The 20,517-nt window shown below is 41.6% G+C and overlaps 1 protein-coding gene across 10 annotated transcripts in view; it reads left to right on the top strand.

The window, feature by feature from the left end:
* WNK2 (WNK lysine deficient protein kinase 2) overlaps positions 1-20,517 on the top strand; it is a 124,469-nt gene that overhangs the window by 61,882 nt on the left and 42,070 nt on the right. For 7 of the 10 annotated variants that reach the window (XM_019472935.1, XM_019472934.1, XM_019472937.1 and 4 more), the window contains exons 6-12: positions 176-395; positions 3,267-3,555; positions 6,779-6,975; positions 9,686-9,838; positions 13,366-13,557; positions 14,821-15,360; positions 17,950-18,258. In XM_019472935.1, the coding sequence (XP_019328480.1) occupies positions 176-395; positions 3,267-3,555; positions 6,779-6,975; positions 9,686-9,838; positions 13,366-13,557; positions 14,821-15,360; positions 17,950-18,258 (1,900 nt within the window). The remainder of the gene's footprint in view (positions 1-175; positions 396-3,266; positions 3,556-6,778; positions 6,976-9,685; positions 9,839-13,365; positions 13,558-14,820; positions 15,361-17,949; positions 18,259-20,517) is intronic. The other 3 variants (XM_019472930.1, XM_019472929.1, XM_019472936.1) reach the window with 3 other exon arrangements.

Raw genomic sequence — 20,517 nt, 5'->3', positions numbered from 1 at the left:
CAGTCCTCAGTAACACTGGAAATATTATGTCTGTTTTCTAAGAACACAAATTTGTTACGGATGAACACCAAACATACTGTAAATGTTTTTGCCTTTAACAGCAGTTTCTTGTCACAAACCTCTTTGAAATTCCTTAAGACTTGCAGTATTTGAATGTTCTTTATATCCATTGCAGATATGAAATTAAAGATTTATTAAGCCATGCCTTTTTTGCTGAAGATACTGGGGTAAGAGTGGAACTTGCAGAAGAAGACCATGGTAGGAAATCCTCTATTGCCTTAAGACTCTGGGTAGAAGATCCTAAGAAACTGAAAGGAAAACCCAAAGATAACGGAGCCATTGAGTTTACTTTTGATCTGGAGAAGGAAACTCCTGATGATGTTGCACAAGAAATGGTAAAATAAACTTCTCCTGACAAAAATGTGTGTATATATATGTAAAGTAGTGCATAAATCTCAAAAGGACAGCAGGAACAAGCCTGGTAAAGTAACTTCCACTTAAACCATTCCAGGTGTCTAGTTTAAGCAGTTTGCATTGATTTTAAAATGAATGCTGCAAGAAAGGGGTAAACAGGGAAGAACTAATAACTGAAAAATGGCGTTTACCGAGTGTGAAAACAGATGCATGAAATGGCATTTCAAATAGCTTAGGGACCATAGAGGTCTCTTCTACTTTTATATTTTGAAAACTCTTTTGCCAATTTCTGTTAGCTGTTGAACGCCTTTAAATTTGTTTGGAATCTGTTTAGTTTGGGAGAGCAGCTTGAAATAAGTTAGAGTTCAAAAGTTCAATCACAAAATATTCTGCACTGAATTCTTCAAAACACTTCTTTCCATCTTTTCTGTCGGTGTTACTTAGGAAGAATGTAGGTGAGGAAAGTCTGTGGTCAGCCACTCTATCGCCAAACATATATAGGAAACTAGATTCAAGCCCACTGCACAGAGTTAGGAATAAGCTTTGGATTTTTTAACATATAAGTTTAACTTGGTGAATTTCTGTATCTTAATAAGACTTGTGGGGTTTTGTTAGAAAAAAGCTATTTTGTGTTCCAGTTTCACTATATAGTCCTTGAACTCATGTTTTAATGATGTCTTTACTGCAGTTGTTTAGGTTTTCTAACGTCGTGGAGACATAGAATCAGTAAGCACTGAGTCAAGGGTCTGAATTTTCTTGTGCTTGCAGAAATGTTCCTATTGTAATCTAAATCCCAAGAGATCCCATTTAATGATGTTGTCATCACCACTCCTGTTCTGCTTAGGAGGCACTCATTTTGGTAATGTTGCCTTACTATGCTTGGACTCATCACCATGTACTCAAAATTTAGTGGGAGAAATTCAGGCTCCTCTGTCTTCTTGTCGTTAGTTTGCAGTAGGTGAAATATTTTTTGAGCAATGCATTATTACAGAACTCATTTCATTTAAAAGTTGCTCTGGTACGGTTACTTGCTGTTATATTTTGCATTTAAATATTTATGGAAATATTTGGAATTTTGAAGTTCTGTAGGTTACTGGCCCATAGTTGTGATATTTTGTTTTGAAGAGGAAATAATTCTCATAAAAAGTATATTTAAAAGGATCACTCCCAAACTACTGTGCTACTATACCCTTTCCCAAATAACTTTAAAACATGTGTGTTACTCTATTACATTAGTAGTTACCCAAGTGACTGCATGTGAAATGCTTTCAAACTTGAGGCTGGTGGGGGGGGTGGGCAAAGGGGGGACATTTATTCCTAAATGTCTTTTTCTAGCCCTTATGAATTATGGAACACCAAAGCCGTGTGCTTTCATCAATTTGTGTTGCTTTATGTGCTGTGGAAGAGAATAATGCAGGAGACCTTTTGAGTACAGGGAATTATTTATCGTTGTTGATGGGGTTTCAGTAGTCAGGCGTTCCAGCCTGTCCAAATGATGTGGGCAGAAGGAGCTTGAAACGTTCTGGTGGGTTTGCAACCTGAAGTTACCTTTCACAACCAGTGGGTACTGTAAAATAACGTCTTCATTAAACTTTAACCATTTCACAACCAGTGGGTACTGTAAAATAACATGTCTTCATTAAACTTTAACCGTTCTCTATATAGAGATGTAGGAATAAGAATTGTTTAAAAAAAAAAAATTTGTTAATGTGGCAGGTTTTCAGTGCCTTCCCATTAAGCTTTGTCTGAAGAATCTACTGGGCACGTTAGTACCATACAAGGTTCTCTGGACCTGTGTGGTTCTTGAGTAATTCCCTTCTGTTAGCATTTGCTGGATCATCGGTTCAGGAATGTCAGTAAGGTCTGAGGGCATAGGCAGTGGAAAATACCCATATCCATCTGCAGCTGTATTTTAAGCTGCTTTGCACCTATTAATTTTAAACAGCGGAAATCTAAGCCGTAAAACTGTCTTGTGTTTGGGCAAGAGCAAAGAAGGAAACCCTCTAGATTTCCTCCCTGTATATAAGTGCTTCCAAATCTATAGAATATGCATGTTAAGAATGTAGGGAGAGCAGGCAAATCTCTGGTAGGTCATTATTAAACAAAAATTCATACCCTATGCTGTAGGAGATTATGCAACCAAATAGCACAGAGATGAATTTCCATTTTTATCTGTTGAGCAGTTGAATTCTGAGAAAGCCTGGTCCCCTTTTCAGGCAAACGTGAACAGTCTGCATTTGACTCAGTGATAGGTTTTTTCTTTGTAAAAGTCAATCAATACTGACTGACTTCACCATTTAAGAGAAGTTAATTTGAGACGAAATTCTGTTAACATCTTTTCCTTCGTGACTTGCTGTGATATCAAGCACAGCAATTTGGGAAACTCTGTATACTAGAAAGGTTAAGGCAATAAATTCTGATTTAGGGGTAGTATGGTTTACTCCAGTTGCATTGTTCAAAGAGCATTCTTCAAAGATTTTTTTTTTTTCCTCTTTTTTTTTTTTTTCCCCTTTTGACTATTCTGTTAGTCTTTCAAAAAAAAAAAAAGGGAACCCATTTGCACTTTTCTTCTTCTCAATGGATGTTAACTGGTGAATAAATTGACCCAATATATATTCAGGTCTTATAAATTACATATTGTTGTTTTAAAATGCATTAGGGATAGAAGTTTTATTCAAAAACCCATCAAGCTCTTGAGTTCTTGTTCTTGTGAGGAATAAATATGTAATTTATGTTATTTCAAACTGATGTTTTCTCTGTTAGGAAGAGATTCAAGTAATACGTGTGTGTGCACACGTGTGCATGCACACATGTGCGCACATAATCTTGCTAAGTTTGTGCCTCCTCTGTAGATTGACTCTGGATTTTTTCATGAAAATGATCTCAAGATAGTTGCGAAGTCGATACGTGACAGAGTAGCATTAATACTATGGAGAAGAGAGAGAATTTGGCCTAGGATGCAGTCAGAGGAACGTCGGGACTCTGAATGCCTGGAGAAGTTGAAGACACCGCATGCTCAGCAGGTCCAGGTCACCTACCTTTCTCACACTGGTCACCATGTCCTGTCGGAGTCGGAGGAGCCTGAGGCGGACCAGCATCCCTTTCAGCAAAACCTGCCCACCAGCGTCACGTCTGTTGCATGTAAGTCTCGTGTTGGTTTTGTGTGCACGCGGTGATGAATGTCCGAGGGTAAAAATCAACGACAATCTGAGCTCAGCGGTGAGTTGAGCTGCTGTGCATGTTTTTGTATGCTCAAAGAACACAATTGTCTCGGACAGATGCATAACAACTTTGAAAGAAATAGTTTCAAGAAAAACTATATTATATAGAGATAGCTCCTCCTTCAGTAGCAATAAATGCAGAAAGCATAATATATTTGTAAATGGAAAAGCAAGAAGACCTGCTGCTAGACACAAAAAAATACGTTTTCTGTGCCAGGTGGTGGGATCAACACTAAGTTTGTGCGAAACACGATTTCAGAGCCTGCAGAAGTTGAATTGGCACCAATTGGTTAGAGTGACTGGTGGCTTTTTCAAATGATGTTGACAATGTGGAGATGTTTATTCAAAAGCAGACCTTGCTGAAACCAAAGCGCTGCGGTTTCTTGTGTTTTGTGACTTACTCTTGATGGCTTGCGTCAAGTTTTTTGTGAAGCTGTGCAAAGGTCTACAGCAGAAAAAAAACCAAACCATCTTTAAATGTTACATGATGTAATTCAAGATTTCCCTGTTTTGTGGGAAATATCAACTGTGGTTTGGTCACGTGTGTTGGGAGCACCAGACCTTGTGGGTTGTCGCTGTAATTATTACTGGGGTCCTTGGGTCATGATGCAGGTGCTCTCCGTGTTCCTCCAGGCTCTCTATTTTGTCCTGAGCTCATGACCTTGAAGCAAGGGGGTGGTTTGATCTTCGTTACGACAGGTCAGAGTAGGTTGGTGGCCCTCATTCGTCCAGGCCCTGGAAGCTTCAAGCCGATGATTTGCCAACTCTACATTCAGCTGGGGGCTGAATCAAGAGCGATCATGGGGCTGTTTCAAGACAGGAGGATTTACATCTCCTATTTTAATTCCAAGCACTGATTTTGGTCTATCTCTGAATAAGAAACTACCTGGCTTTGCTTGCAGAGCTTGTTGGTTGTTTGTTTTATTTCTGAGCATCAGACTTAATCTCCAGCAAACAGCAAGGCATGAGGAAGTAGTGTTTTTATTTCCCTGAAGTAACTTGTCCCTGTCTCTGTCCCCTAAAATCAACCTTTGTTACCAAGTCAAGCTCTGGTATTGAAATCTTAATCTATTTATGCTTTTAAACATCTTGAAGGAAATGTTGCCAGATATTTTGAGCTTGGAAGATTTGAAATTTTATGAGAGTTCTCTTTTTTTTTTTTCCCCCTAGCCAGTTTTTCTGATAAAATCTGATGTACATATTTTGCTACTGAACTATTATCATAATGTTTCTGTTTTACTGCTCTGGACTTTTATGTAAGCATATTTATATTAAAGATGCATTATCTTTAGCAAAGAGACAGCTGCCGCTTTAATTCAGGTATTGTATAAATTGTTATACAGAGGTCTGCTTTGAATACTAAAATAACCCAGCACGCCTCTGCAAGAAAACAAGCCTTTACAAGATATGAGAAATGACCATATTTGCATAACGCTCAGAATATTGCAGTATTTACAAAGCTTTTTTGTCTGAAGCTAAATGGATCTCATTTCATTTTTTTTGCATCATATACTTATTTCATGCTATCTAATTCCTTTGAGAAACACCGTAATTATGACTGTTTTTTTTTCCAGTGGTACAATGAGGCTACTTGTGCTTCCCATGGTTCTGTTGGACATGAGTTGGCAGAATTTTATAATAAATATAAACCCCCCCAGTTTATTTCCTACTCCTCCTCAACTTTTAACCAATACTTGGTATTATTTGACAATTCGCTATCAGATGTCTTTGAATGTTTTCTTAGTGATGTTAGGATTAAGACCTCTATAAATTACTGTTCTACCAATTAATATAATAATCTGCGGTCAAATGTAAAAATGGAAATTAATAACTTAATGTGTGTAATGCATGTTCTATAAAAATCTGAGACTGACTCACAGCTTTTACTTTAGCACTCTACCGTCATACTCTTTTTTCTTTTTTTTTTTTCCCCTCCTTTGAGGTCTTAAATAATTGTTTGTAATAAAATGGAAGTGTGTATGCGGCAGAAATCTCTGCCTTCTTAGACTAGGGCCATGTTGACTCTTTTTAGAAATGAGCTGAATAAATATAGAGGGGAGTTTAATTTTGCAAAAAAACAGTTGGGAGAATAGTTTGTGAGTACTGAGGAGAAATCATCTCTGGTGCTACTAAAAAAATAATTTGTTATTTAAAAGCCAAATAAGTAAAACCTTATTTGGAATATGGAAAAAAGAGAAGATGGAAAGTGTCGGAAAAATAAATAGCATTTAAACTGAGCTGTAACTTAAGCCCTTTTTTTGTAACTCTGTTAGTTTTCTTTCAGTTTTGAGTTTTAAATCTCTCTTACAAGCTATTTGTCTTTTGGATGCTTACAGCTACGGTCTTGATTGTCTCATTTCATTTCTCAAATGAAGAAAACAGTAGCTTATGCTCAAGAAGAACTGGGCACCTGTACTTTGCAGGCTTCGAAAGTCATGAAAAGACATTTTAAAACCAGTAATCCTCAGTGGTACAGTTAAAAGATCTATTTCCGTTTGAGGAAAGATACGATGCTTGCCCAGTACCCAGAGCTGTGCAATTCTGCAGGTTAGCTGGGCAAACACTCTGCATGAGAAACTCCGGCAGAGCTCTGAATGGTACTCCTAAATCACTGCAAACCTGCAAATTATTTTGTTATCTGTTCTTCATCTTGAGGTATTGCTGTATACTTAAGTATGGTATGATTCGCTGAACTAATAAAGCGTACAATATAAAGAATTCTGTAATTTTCAGTGCTACTAATAAAAAAGGTGTTAAAGTCAGTACAGCCCTGGGAGATCTAACTCTAAAAGACTCCATGACCTGTTACGAACATTACAACTGGGGGCTTCCTTTCCTTTCATCCTACAAAATCTATAAACGTCTGCAATTCTTAATGTCAACCTTATGCCCTTTAAAGGAAATATCAATGTGCCTAAAATATCGTCGTGCACAGAAATCCATGGGGATGGTTTTTGGCTTAAGAGAAGCAGTATGCGCTTTTTGTAGAAAATAACGTTTGTGTTGCATAATTTATTTATATAATGGAAAGGACTAGGGTAGTAAAAATGCTAATTATGTAAACCAATGTTGACCTTGCTCTAAAATCATTACTTGAACGTTTGGAGTTGTTGAGCTTTTAATAAAAACTATTGTTCTTTCAGCTGACAGCACATTTGACAGTGGCCAGGGGTCCACTGTTTATTCAGACTCCCAAAGCAGCCAGCAGAGCGTCATCTACTCGTCTCTGCCTGATCCAGGACCTCCTGCTATCCAACGGGTGTATAGCCCACCTCTGAGCGAGAGCCAGGCTGTGCCCCATAGCCTTCAGCAGCTGGGGCACTACCAGCAGCCCTCAGGAGTAAGTCCAAAGCTTTTCAGAATCATTCTGTATCCTAGATCATACTTAATGGCTCATTTATGCTCTTGTTTTCAGTAGGTGTGGATTCCAGGGCTTGCTTCATATATTCCTCACTCAGCTCTACCAATGGTGACTTGCTTAGTAATGCATTTCTAGTTGATCTGAAATGTGCGCTTAGTAGATGGTGTCTGGCTAGCTACATTTGCCATTCTGAAGAAATGCTTCACTGGCAGCTGTCACACCTCCAGTAAAAAAGCTTATCAATCCGTTGTCACTGAACTACATTAGTAGCTTTGCAATTACTAGTTTTAAACTCATGCACGTGTTTGAGAACTGTTTTGTTTGCTCACTGTCAATATAGCCACACATTATTGTTCCTTCATTTGTTCAAGAGCCTCTTGGGTCTGATGTTTCTTCCAGTTGTGACAAAAGTCACACGTGCAGTCGCTGCCTCTCTGGCTCTGGGTTTGGATTTAATCTTGCACAGAGATGGCAACGTACGTCCATTACTGAGGCTCCAAAATCAGGCACTGGTAGCCCAGTCAGACATTCATGCTTGCTCCCGTTTTCATGCTGTTATGACCTTGACTGAAAGCAATTAATGGAACTACTGGTGCAAGAACAAACACATGCGAGTGAACATAAATCTTCAGGCGCTTCCAGTGAGAGGCACAACATGAGCACGTTGTGTCCTTCAGAAGCTGTGGCAGCACCGTGTTCCAGTTCCAGCCTGCACCCACTACACAGGGCAGGCAGTGCTCGTGCTGCTTTTCGCCGCCACGGTGACCCCGTTGTGGCTTTGACTCCAAACGCAACGTCCCTTCCCCAAGAACCGCGAGAGGAAAACGTGTATCTGCAGACTAGAGAAGAGGCAGCAGGCGCATCGCCTCGTGGCATTGGGGACCTCCGCACACCCTGCGGAGCTAATGGTCTCTCAGCAGCCTCGTCAGACATGCCTAGCCTGTTTATGTCAGTCTGGCCAATATCAAAACGTGTCAGAAGTCTTGATGCCTGTTGAAAACGCTTGCTCCCCCAGTAGCCAACTCCCAGAAAACTCAGTGTCTCAACCTCTCCTGCAAATCAGCAGGCCATGGGGCAGGAGTTTAGAGCTGCCTCTGTTACGTGAATCTTTACAATACATAATTAGCCAAAAGACCAGTTCTTCTCCTGTGAGATCTGCAAGGGTTGCAGAAAACGGTCTGCCTTCTGAATCCTGCGATGGCGGAGAAGCCAGCGTGCCTGGATGGTCCCAGCCCTGTTGTAAAGTGTGCGCTGGCAAAACACCACTGGCGGAGAGCAAGTTGGTGACTGCAGCTCCCCCGAGCAATGGAAGAAACCTGCCTAGTAAAAATGATAGTAATGATGTGGTAGGTTAACTTTTTTTTTGTTTCATCCTATTTGACTTAAGGGAAGAAAAAATAAAATCCAGGACCAATGGTTTTTTCCTGCTTGATCCAGATTTACCCTACGTACTTGGGAAGTGCATAATTTCCCTGGTTTTACCTTATATTTTCCAAAATGCCTGCAAGAAGTTATGAACTGTACTTTGTGAATGCATTGAAACATGACTCCTGAAGGAAAAAAATTCATCCTTGGCATCTGTAGCCAGCTCCCTCCACCGTGGAAACCACCTTTCCTGTGTGCATACGTCTCCTGGGACGCATCCTTCCTTGTCTCCTGTTCACCTGAAGCACTACCTTAACAACTCTTAACTACCACACTCAAAAGGCACATCTTGAGCAGAATTTTTTTTATTAAATTGAGCTGTGCAGCACACTCTCTTAGAGCAGACTCATTCTTTCCATTGATAGGTTTCAGTAATTTTAACCTAAATGCATTACTTTTTTCGTGATTGAGGGTTTGGCAAGATAATAACTTTTATTCACGAGCAAAATATTTCTCCTAGCCTTTCTTTTTCTGATGGGGGTTTCCATATTTTTTTTTCTTCCTGCGATAACCTAAGTAAAAAGTTCCAAGGTTTGAAAATCTCGGCAAAGACAGGAAACAAAAGTCTGACTCAAAACCTTCCATTTTCCAAGAAAAAAAAATAAATCACCATTTATCTGGGAGATTATTTACGAAGATAACAAGCACATAACTGGAGCTGTAGTAGGTTTTTGTTTAGGCTTATGAGCCTCAGTCTGACATACTGTTTATTTTTAATTTATCTACTTTGAGCTGAAGTTTGAGAACTGCTGTCGTTACAAACCTTATCTGAATTTCTTTTAATTTTTTTTGTTTTCACTTCCACTGTGGTTTTAATTTGTTTCTCATTTCTCTATTCGTTTTCTTGGCATCCATTTCAAGTAAATTACCTGCTTTTTTGGAAGATAAAGATTCTTTATGAAATTATAAAAATCTTCGTGAAGATAAATTTCTTTTTCATCCAGTTAACGGCTTGTTGTTGCTGTTGGTATATTCTCACTGTGTGTGTGCTTTCAGTGGTTTTACTGGTCTGCACGCTTGCTTCCAGAAAGAAATGCAATGCAGTTTGGATGTCTTATTTGGAATTTGACAACTTTTTTCCTCGTGTTTAGATTAAGTAACTTCTTCCTTTCCTTGCAGATAACTTTTCATATTTTTTTCCCCCTCTGTGTTGAACCAAGTACCCAGTAGAGTATTCCCTTGCAACTATATTCTTGGTGAACCGTTGCAGAGACTCTTAATGTGAGGGTGACTGTTCTCTAAAGCGGTGCTCTCCCTCCTGCAGCCTGGCCTCCCCGCGGTTCAGGCTGCGCCCGCAGTGGTCTCCCAGCGGCCCCAGCACTACCAGGAGCCGGCGATGCCGTTCCCCGTCGTCCAGCCCACCACCGTCGCCTCCCTGCAGCTGGGGCAGCCGCAGCCGGTGCTGGCCAGCCAGCAGGTGAGAGCTTGGCCGCTGCCAAAAAGTGCTTTTCTCATCCCATTCCTTGCCCGTGCTCTGCTTCAACCCATACCTGTAGCAAGTGTGAGGTGTTTGAAACTATTGAGCTGCAGCTGGAGAGATTTAGGGATGGGGCAAAGGGTGCTGGGTTTAAGGGACGGGAGAGTAACGGGCTCGAGGACAATCGTCGTGTGATACCTTGGAACGTCTTGATGTAGCTTAAGACTTCTCTTCCGTTGTGGCTTAACAGCATTGGCTTGAAGCCTTGCATTGATTTCAATGTACTATCTTGGTCCTTAGAAACCAAATAGTTTTCTATTAATTTTGTGTTATTATTTGGCACCTCCTTTCTAGCCTTTCTAAAAGCTTAGAAAGAGACTCTGTTGCCTGGTGTCAATTGTCTTTAAATCCTCGGCGATGCTGCTTTTTGACTTGTGCACGCGTGTTAAATGTAGTCCCATATATGCGTCCAGCCAGTAGCTTTATCTTCCAAGAGAAGAATCTGTCTCTCGCTGAATTGTCTCCAAATAGTAATTCGTTGTGCATTTTGAATTACCAAATTCCCCCCAAAACCTGTGTTCCTTAAAGGTATTTACCAAAACACCTCTGTTGAGCAGCTGAGGGGCAGCGCGAAGGCTGCAGCCGCCTCCTCGTGCAGAGGTGGTGTCAGCCTGTAAGGAACGCAGCCACAAACCCGTACAAGGTGGTAATTCATGGCTCATTTTTGTGGTTCTACCAAAAGCCTTGGCTTCCTTTGGTAGAAACTGTTGATGGGGCTGGGGAGTGTCTGTATGACACTTTTGACTGGCATGTATCGTACCTCTCCAAACCTTTTTAGTTATCAACATTTATCTCACAAGTTGGTTTTTTTTTTTTTTAACATGCCCTGTTCTTCTGAAAGCATCAGTATAAGAACAATGTAATTTGGTCTCCTGGAAAAACACATGCTTGTGTGAAGTTTTGTCGTATATCAGGATTTTTTTCTAAAGGGCACAGATATTCTCATGGTTCTCTCAGCCAAAAATTTTACGCTTATGCAGATTTAGGATCTCACCAGTTGCACAGATCTCTAGTGGCCTCTGGAGCTTTATGCTGACACTTCAAAATCTGTTGTTTATTTTCTCTCCATGAGTAAATGCTGGTTTGGAATAGGATATTTGCCCAACTTGCTCAATTTCTTTCACATGCCCTTTCCTCACAGCGTTGCTGTCTCTTGAAATAATTCTATCCCTGATAGTAAAAGGATTTAATAACTATTCTGTCTTTGTTTTCTAATCTTGCCAGGAAGCCCAATAAAAGACTTTTTACAGTATTATTATTACAGAACTAGGTAAAATGATAAAGTTTCTGTGCAGAACTTCCCAGAGCACCTGTGTGCCCCAGACAGAAGTAGGTCTGGTGTTCCCAGAGTCTCCAGGCATGATGCTCTAAGCAGTGGAGATCTGCAGTCTTTTGTAAATGAACAGTAGGGCAGGTCAAGAGAATGGGAAATCAGATGAGAAAATTAATCTAACAGAATGGAATGTATTGATCTTGTATGAATATTCACTGATTGCTCAGACACATGGGATCAATATTGCATCTCCTCGTTATTATTTTTTCCAATTTGGGTATCTGTGCATTTATAATGTTAAGGTTATGATGAGGCAAAGTTAGCGTAATTCATTTGGATATTTTCCCCTCCCTATGCTTCATCCAATTCGCAAACATTTTGTAAAACACAAGTTGAATTGAAAATGGAGGCTTAAGGAAGCTGCTTAGTTCCATGAGCACAGGTTTTTTTCTGCTTTTAACGCAGTGTCCCCTCGAGTCGAAGGTATGTTGAACAGCCTGTGTCAGCGTGCTCAATCCTCAGTTGTCTGTGGGCAGCCTGTCTGAGCTGCGGATTAACCCCGCCAGGGATGCCGAGATACCTGAGCTGGCTCTGTGTGCTGGCAAGGTTTATTAGCTCCAGCCCAGCACCGTGCGAGTGTGACTGTTCTGCTCCGGAGGTCAGGTCAGGTCTGGCAGGAGTTTCCCATGTTGCAGAGCTGAGGAGCCTGGTGGAGCAGAGCCCGTGCTGTGGGATGAGTCGGGGCTCAAGTGGGGGCTGCCCCGATGCCTCAGGCGGGGTCCGTCTCACCAGATTGCTCTGTCTCACCACCAGTGCCAGGCCAGCTCCTGCTGAGCCGCTTGTTTGCATTGGCGCTGCCATTCTCTTGAGTTTGGGATTCTATCTGGGTAAATGCCCCTGCTTTCCCAAAGCCTGGAATGGGAGAAACTGCAATACAGAGCCACGTCGTTGGTTTTTTCTTTAATGTGGCAAGATGAATACTCAGACAGGACTAAGAAACGCTGGAGGAGCTGAGCTGGTGCTGTGCAGAGTTACTCAGTGCTGTCTCCAGCACGTCTTGCACTGCTTGTGGCATTCGGTGCGTTCAGCCCCGGACACTCGATACCAGTTGCCAAATACTCTTTTGTTCACTGATCCTTGTATTGGAAACTTACTAGTCGTGGTTGAATTTTAGCTATTTAAGGGTGGACGGTATCTTGCTTCCTTGATACATCTTCTACAGTTTTATTGTATTAATACCTAAAAACTCTGGTTGAAGACTCCTGCTACTAAAAAAGCACAGAGCAAAATATTACGATACTAATTTACGGTGGAAGTGGCGAAGATGAAAGATTATGATGCTTGGCTATTCATTTTACAGTTACCTTTGACCATCGGGCATGATGTTAGGTTCCCTGTGCTGCAGAGCCCGGGTGAAGCAATCAATCCTGTGGTCCCAAGTAGGTCAGTCCAGAGCCAACGTGGTGCCTCGGTGCCATGCTTCTGAAACAGAAGATTTTTTTTAAAGTACTTTCAGCATTAATTAGGGGAACTGAAGAAGGAGATACCGGTAGCATGGAAAATGCGAAAGTTTGTTACTGATTATTTTCAGCTTTAATGCAGCTTTTTATTTCTGTTCTACTGCATGAAATCTGGCAGGCCAGTGGAGCGCTGTTTTCCCTGGAATGGTAAAACGGCTTTTTTGGCTGCCACATTTACTACAGCACCTCAGAAAGAACCGGGATCCAGCTTTTACTATAATTACTGTGTTTTAGTCATGTCTCAGGTAGTAAGCGTTGTATATTTCAATGCCTGCTACATTATGTAGTCAGCTTTTGAATGCCAAGATTAGCTGGGTATAAACTGCATAGTAGGAATCTTTGAAGTTAGTAGGTGGGGATTTTACAGGGCCAACTAGAACCATCTCTGGGATTTAAAGAGTCTGAGTCGTTACAAATAACCTTTCCAAGACAGCTAGAACTTGTCTTTTCAGGTAATGTATCTTGCATTTAAATGTGTTTTAAACATAGGCTCTTGTACAGTGTTTACATTAGGAGCGCCCTTGTCTTCTATAAACCATCCCGACTCCGAGCGACAGTTCTGTTCTGACTGCGCGGCTTGAACTAGAGAGGGAAACGGGTGGCCGTGTCCAGTGAAGTGGTTCTTTCATAATATACAGGCTCTAACCTCTTCTTATTCTTCTTTTCTTTCCTAGCAGCAACCCATATCGCAGCAAGCGTCTCTGCAGCAGGTGCTTGCCAGCCAGCCAGTTTGCCCAATCCAGCCTGCGACCCATCTATTGCCCCAGTATCAACCCCAGACCTCTCAGGTGGCAGCTAGCAGTACACCACTAAAACCCCTGCAGATTTCAACTGTGCCGCAGCTTCCGCCGGTGGCCCCTTCCCAGGTAATATCGTTGAAAACTGTGTGTGAATACATCCATTTGAGTAGAGCTTTCCAGCTAATAATTAACATGATTTGCAGTTTTTGTGTGGCTATTTTGAATGCATGCCAATTTAAGTAGTCCATAAGAATATAGCTGTTTCCTAATTCCTGTGTATTTCTTTACTATTTGTTTTTGTTTGGTGAAGCAAAAATCTCCTTTGTGAGTAATCCCGTGTCATGCCTAGAGAATCCAGTGAAAGGCAGTTACAAAACTGCGGTAACTGCATTTTTTGTTTTGTTTTGCACCTCCTCTCTGGCATACTCTCTTCCCCATCCCAGGCTTAAGAGCATGAGAAGTTGCCCATTTTTTTTGTTTTTGAGCTCCTGACTTCACCACTTTCCGCAGCACCCACCCGCCCCCCTCCCTAGCCCTCACCTGCTTCTGTGTTTTCAGTAGCTAGCTCTCAGCCCTGTTTCTGTTTTCAGTAGCTAGCTCTCAGCCCTGTTTCTGTTTTCAGTAGCTAGCTCTCAGCCCTGTTTCTGTTTTCAGTAGCAGGGACGGACCCTTTCCTTGGCCTCCGCAGCACCCACCCGCCCCCCTCCCTAGCTCTCAGCCCTGTTTCTGTTTTCAGTAGCTAGCTCTCAGCCCTGTTTCTGTTTTCAGTAGCAGGGACGGACCCTTTCCTTGGCCTGGAAGGGTTTGTTGGAGCTATCAGTGTGTTTGCTAGTGACAGCCACTATGATGTGAAGCAGCTTGCGCCAAAAGGGAAGAAGCAAGCTGCTTCCGTGATGACAGGGTAGTTAGTCCGCTATGTCACTGGGAGGTTTTGATTATAAAAACCCTTTTATGGGATCTTCTGCTGCCTGGGTTGCAGCCAACCTGTTTAAAGACAAGGGTTTTAAATTGTCTTACTGAATTTCGCATGAAAGAGTTTTGCATTTTTTTCTGGTCCAATCAATTCCTTTCCATTTCTGTTAAAATGAAAGCAGCTTTTAATTAGTATGTTCCTTGAAGGCTTCCAGCTAGTGTTAGAAATAGTTTTAAGCTCCTAAGGTATAAAAACGTCCCCCCCCAATGAAATTCTTTCTCTTCTGCTAATGATTTAAGCATAAATCGGTTTTTATTACTGTTTATAAACCTCAGGAAATGAATGGAAGTGGTTAACAGACAGACATAATTATCATCATGGCACAGGTGATTTCTACGTACTTGTATGGCAAATGAAACTACTTTGTACCATCAGTGAAAGCACTTGCAATTTATGTGATATTATATTTTTTTCAGATTCCTCAGTTTCCTGTCATTCCTGCAATTACTCCTCTGGCAGGACTTGACAGCCTTCCTCCAAACCTCTCTGATATACCTGCTGCAAACGTGCCCCCCATACCTGCTCCTTCTCAGTATTTTGCTCCGGCCGTGATTTTACCCAGCCTCCCCATGAACCCCACTCTGCCTATGGCACCGAACTCCCCTGCCCTCCCCATGCAGGCAGTCAACCTTCCTCATACAACCGTGGCTTCTTTGGTCTTGCCCTGCCAAACAATAGTGCCAAATATGTCGGCTGCTACGATACCATTGCTTGCTGTGGCTCCGCCGGGAGTGCCGGCGTTGCCACCGCATCACGGGGTGCCCCAGCTCCCCCAGCAGCAGATGTACCAGACCACCTTCCAGCAGATCATTCAGAGCGAAGCGCCCTCTCCCCATCACACGCAGAGCACGCAAGCAGTATCCCAGCCGCAGCAACCTCCACCTCCTCAGTCACTTCAGCCAAGCATAATTCATCCTTCAGAACAGACTCTGTCTGCGCCTGGGGCTGGTCACCAGGTAATCCACCGGGCGTGGGGCTGTGTCGATACCGGACCGTAGGGCGGTTACTGAACGCAGGCGTTCCCGGGGCTCGCTCCGTTGTAAACACGCAGTGGGGAGGTTGGTTGTTTTTTTTTTCCTTGCTCTTAAGATGTTTTGTTAACTTCTCGACCTTGGTCCCGGAGGTGGTTGCTAGAGCTGTGAAGTCAGGTGGAGCAGGTGAGGTCTTAAGCCAGGGACAGGTGAATATCGAGGGGATACAGGGAATAATCTAACGGGCTTTGGAAAGTGAGCAGATTGAGCACTTTTTGAATTCCCTCTTCCTTCTCGAAGCATGAGCTGTCGTTCTCCTGTGACAGGGGAAGAGGCTGGCCCGTGACAGCAGCTGCACAGCCTTGCTGACGCCTTTGCTCCAGTCTGGGCATGACGCATACGCAGGCTGTTGTATGCTCGTGGCGAAATACGGGCAAGCTGGCAGGAGTGGGCGAACCGATGGGGTGGTTTTGATGTAGAACTGCTTTAAAACAGTAAAGGGAAATGGCCGTTCGATAACGACTCCAGAAAACTGCACGGAAGAGGCCTATCGGACACGAATGAATTCTAGCTGCAGACCCTTTCCCCCTTAAAAGAAATGAAGCATAAAATGGAGCTTCTAATATTAGCACTATTTACAAGAGAACTGGTTCAGGACTTGTTGACAGAGTCTGTGAATACTTCTATTGCCACATCTGTGATATGACAACATGAAATGCAGTCTGACCCAAGCAGGAGAGAGCACTAAACCTGTTAATAATAGCATTCTTGAAAATCTGTGTTCTACTACATCGCTTTGCCATAACATATTGATTAAAATTCATAACATCCCATTTCAACCTGCCATATCATGGCATCTTCAAAGTAGTACCTCATTTTTAAATTTCTCTCTTCAGCCGTATATTTGGTACAGAAATATTGTTTGTGAAAATGTAGACAACACGGAGCCCGAGACAGTTGCCGCTGAGCTCATTAGCCATAGTGTTTCCGATGGCTTTAGAGGGAATTGGATCGGGCCCGTTACGCACAGCAAGCATGGCAAACACCAAAACTGATATTCCCAAACAGTCCTGACACAGTCATTATCTATCAAATAGGTATGCAAGAATTTCATAGTAATTTTTTTAGGATGAAATTTTTAGGATAAATAGTAATTTTTTTAGGATGAAAAAAGATAGTTATTACAAACAAAATGGACAAGTGCAGAGGAATATTCAAAAATACATTGTTCTGTGTTTTAAAGTACTTTTAATAGAGAGGTATTTCTGTAAATAAAGGCTTTGCAATGCACTGCTGTTTTGGCAGTTGATGTTTAGCTCCTCTGAGTTTAGTTTTGCCCAGGTAAATTATACATTGAAACATTTTGTGAATTGTTCTAGTTATATAAGATTTAAAAAAAAAAAATTCACTGCTCTTCTGCAATGTACACCACAGTTGCTATTCTACCAACCTCCACTTAGGCAGTCGTGTAACCGTTATGTGTTGCAAAGCACACCGCGTCTTTATTTTTATCCTCATTTAAACCTGGAATAATAATTTCGGCTCATATCCAGAATCTGCAGAGAGCATGCAGTAACGAAATTGTGTGGCCTAGTTCTCGTCTGAGTCTTGATTTTTTTTTTTTAATAAATTTTCCAAATAGTCTAAATCTCTAGGTGATGATACCTTAAAAAAGTAAAAATTAGGCAGGGTTTTACCTAATACTAAAAAGCCTGTTTTCTTCCATATTTTCCTTTCTTAACTTTTTCCTCTTCCCACAAGCTCAGTCCCCTTGGAAAAATACATGATGTACCTAAAAGGAGAATGTTCTGTTCTTAAATGTACAACTTGACAGAACTGCTATGCAGGATAACAACAGTCTCTAAGGTAGCGGGCATCTAATCGCATCAGTCCGGTTCCCACAAAGCGCTTACGCACACGAGTTATTTTAATGCACTGAAGAAATCCACTGAGATAAATGAAACTTCCTCTGTGTGCGTGACACAAGGAAGCGTTTGCAGGATTGGGGCCTTGTTGCTTAGCGTGTCAAGATTTAAGTTGTCTCTTAAATGTTTTAACTAAATGGAGAACAATATCTTCCGTAAGACACTGGTGTATATTCAGTAAAAAAGAGTTAATTGTGTGGTCTATACCAGCTACTGGTTCTACATATAAAACAGATTTTTTTTTTTTTAAACCCTAATTTAGATTACGGGTAGAGTATATTTTTCTCTGCATGGACGTTGTGGTATGCTTGTTGAAAGCAGAGCAAACTATCCAGGACAATGAACTCATAATCTAAGATTTTAATTTCTTAGCAAAATACGGCTTTGTTTCCATAAATTAAATAGCGCCTGAGCAATACACACATTGTCATAATTATACAGGAAGAATCCTCAAATTTTTATTTGGCCGTTTGAAAGCAAGTTTAAACTCTTAAGTAGTCACCTTTCCAAGCAGAGACCACACAAATGCAGTCTCACTGCAGAATTATAATCCTTTTTCCGTGAACTCCGGTGGCTTTAGTACCCTGTCATGTAAGTCACAAGCACTCTAAGTAGAGATTTGTTTTAATAGCTGTCTGTTGTGTTACAGCAGATTACTGGACACGCTCAGTATGCTTTGGAAGCTGGAGCCCAGGTGCCCGTGCTGCCTGTGCAACCTTCGATAGTCATGTCACCGCCTTTGCAGTTGCAGCCTGAACTGTTGCCTCCCCGCGTCGCTCCAGAAGGCATTTCACAGATTCATGGCAGCCTTGCTACAGCTAGTCCGCCCGTCCCCATAGATCACTGTCTGCCTCTTCAGCCTTCTGGTCTGCTGCAGCTTCAGCCCGATCTTTCCCAGCCGCTGGGTCAGCAGCTCCCAGCTCCCTCCTCAGCTGTCCAGGCAGAGACATCTCAAGAGGTAGAGCCCTTTCCTCTGAAGTAACTCACCAGCTTCACCCTTAACCTTCTTTCTTACTCCTTTGCGAAGTAATGGGCTTATTTCACAAGGGAGATTATCCCCGCTCATCATATAGAGCCGCTTGTCCTAGATGCTAGCAACTCTGGGTCAGCAAAAAATTGGCTATTTCAAATGAAGCTGGAAAATGCATGTTGTACCTTGTGAAACGTCTCCTTGAAGTAATGAGGCAGCAGGACTAAGTACCTCTTTGTCCGTAGCTGAGCACAAATACAGAGCTAGATACTACTTTCTTTAAGTGCTGGGGGTCAGTGAGAAGCTGTTCTGCAGAATTTCATCCATGTTTTGTCCAGTCTTGTTTTAAATGTCTCAAGCACTTGTGCAAACAGCCATCATTTGCCTTAAGAAACCGTTTCATACTCTGATTCTTCACTATGTAAAAGCGCTTCATGCTCCTCAGCTTGAGCCTTATTCCCATTTCATTTAGCGTTGTATCCTCCTGTATTGCCTGAATTCTAGTCTAGCCCTGGGATTTTTGTTTCTTCAGATATTCATAGGCATTCCCAATTCTCAGTGGTCATATAAGCAAGATACATTTTATTGTTTTTCTTTATAAAACTGTCAGCTCCTCCTGTCTGCTATTTTGACTTTTCTTTCCACTCCCATAATTGTTTAACCTTCAGTCTTGACGGAATGGCACAGAACATTTCCTTCTCTTCAACTCTTTAATAAGCAAAGCAAAACAAAGGTTTTGGCATTTGTACCAGATTTCAGTAAATAAGTCTAATTTGTTCTCCACTTCTGAATGGAAACATCCCTCAGCAATTCTGCTTTCAGAATTGCTCCTCTTGAGGCTCTCTGTTCTGAGCTACCTTTCCTCCCAAAGTAAGTTTCCATCTTTTCAAACTGAATCTCTTGGGGTTTTGGGTTTTGGGTTTTTGGTTTTGGTTTTTGAAACCCATGCTTCCATGCACTTGCTGCATGCCTTGACTAAACGGTACAGCCTACGAATTTCATTAGAGGTACAGCTTAACTGCTCTTCCAGATGTTCAGTAAGGATGCTGCTAATACTAAAACTAGATTCTAGTTCCCCATTTTGCCTGTTCTTCTAGTGTCAGTCTAATTCTTGTCAAATAAATACTCATGCTGTGATGCAGAACGTTTCCTGGTGAATTTCTGTGTCCTCTAGGTTAGTTATAGCAGAAATATATAGTGCTTCACTTGCAGAATCCCCTAGTAAAGCCTGGCTGTGTCAGGCACATCCCTTACTCAAGGTATTTCTCCTCCAACTGCCTTTTTTCTGTACGTACAGCTCATGTCGGGTTCCATGCTGATGCCAAAGCTACAGCCTTCAATGCAGGGTCCATCCCATTAGAGATTCTGGAAATATGAATGAACCTCATTGTTATTGTGCAGTGTGATACGGGGGATACAAGTTGTCCTACATTACCTGAGAAATCCATGCCCGCTGAGGCACGTGTCTGTCCTGTCACTTTATCATATCCCTAGGAACGTTTAACCACTGTTTTGCTAACTTCATTCTCATATTTCATCTGTAAGTTCTCTCTTTCAATTTAAGAAATCAATCCAATATCATAAGATGGTCAAATTGATCGACGTGCTCCCCATGCTGACCTTATGACATATATTGCTAAGGTCTTCTTGGGTGTAAGAGGAGTTTCATATCTGTATATATTCGAAACACTGCATTTTGTTGCTACTCTGCCATAACGTTTTTATCTCTTATCTTTTGTTTAAATGTGTGGCAGTACTCACATCCAAACCAGTCTGAACTGATCAGGCAAATGAGATTTTTGTAAGGCACTTGATCAAGCGCGTTACTAAAATTTAGATACATTATGTCTGTGTTCTTGCTGTTCATTAATTTTGCAGTTTTATTGAAACTGCAGTCAAGCTTGGCATGGCATACGTGTGGCATTATAAGCAATGAGTGGGGTGACCGGTTAACCGCTAAGCTTTTAACTCCAGTCTACCAGCTGCTTTGGTATTAAGATGTAGTGATGACAGTCAGGGGCTTGTTTCTAGCTGTGTGTCTGTAGAAGGGTTTTATAGAAGTATGTTTGTCTATATATATATTAAAAAAAATATATATAAATATATTGAAAATTATATATATTTATGAATATATTTGGGGTGTGTGTATACATACACAGTTCTATACATGCACGGGGGGTGTGGCGTGTGTGTCTGTGTACATATGTGATAAGTTTGTTGCAGTAGGGCCAGCAGCATCGGCACCAC

Source organism: Aptenodytes forsteri, unplaced genomic scaffold, assembly GCF_000699145.1.
Source record: "Aptenodytes forsteri isolate BGI_AS27 unplaced genomic scaffold, ASM69914v1 Scaffold438, whole genome shotgun sequence".
In the NCBI taxonomy this organism is placed as follows: Eukaryota; Metazoa; Chordata; class Aves; order Sphenisciformes; family Spheniscidae; genus Aptenodytes; species Aptenodytes forsteri.
The sequence above is the reverse complement of the archived record's forward strand: the minus strand, read 5'-3'. Positions and strand labels throughout refer to the sequence as shown.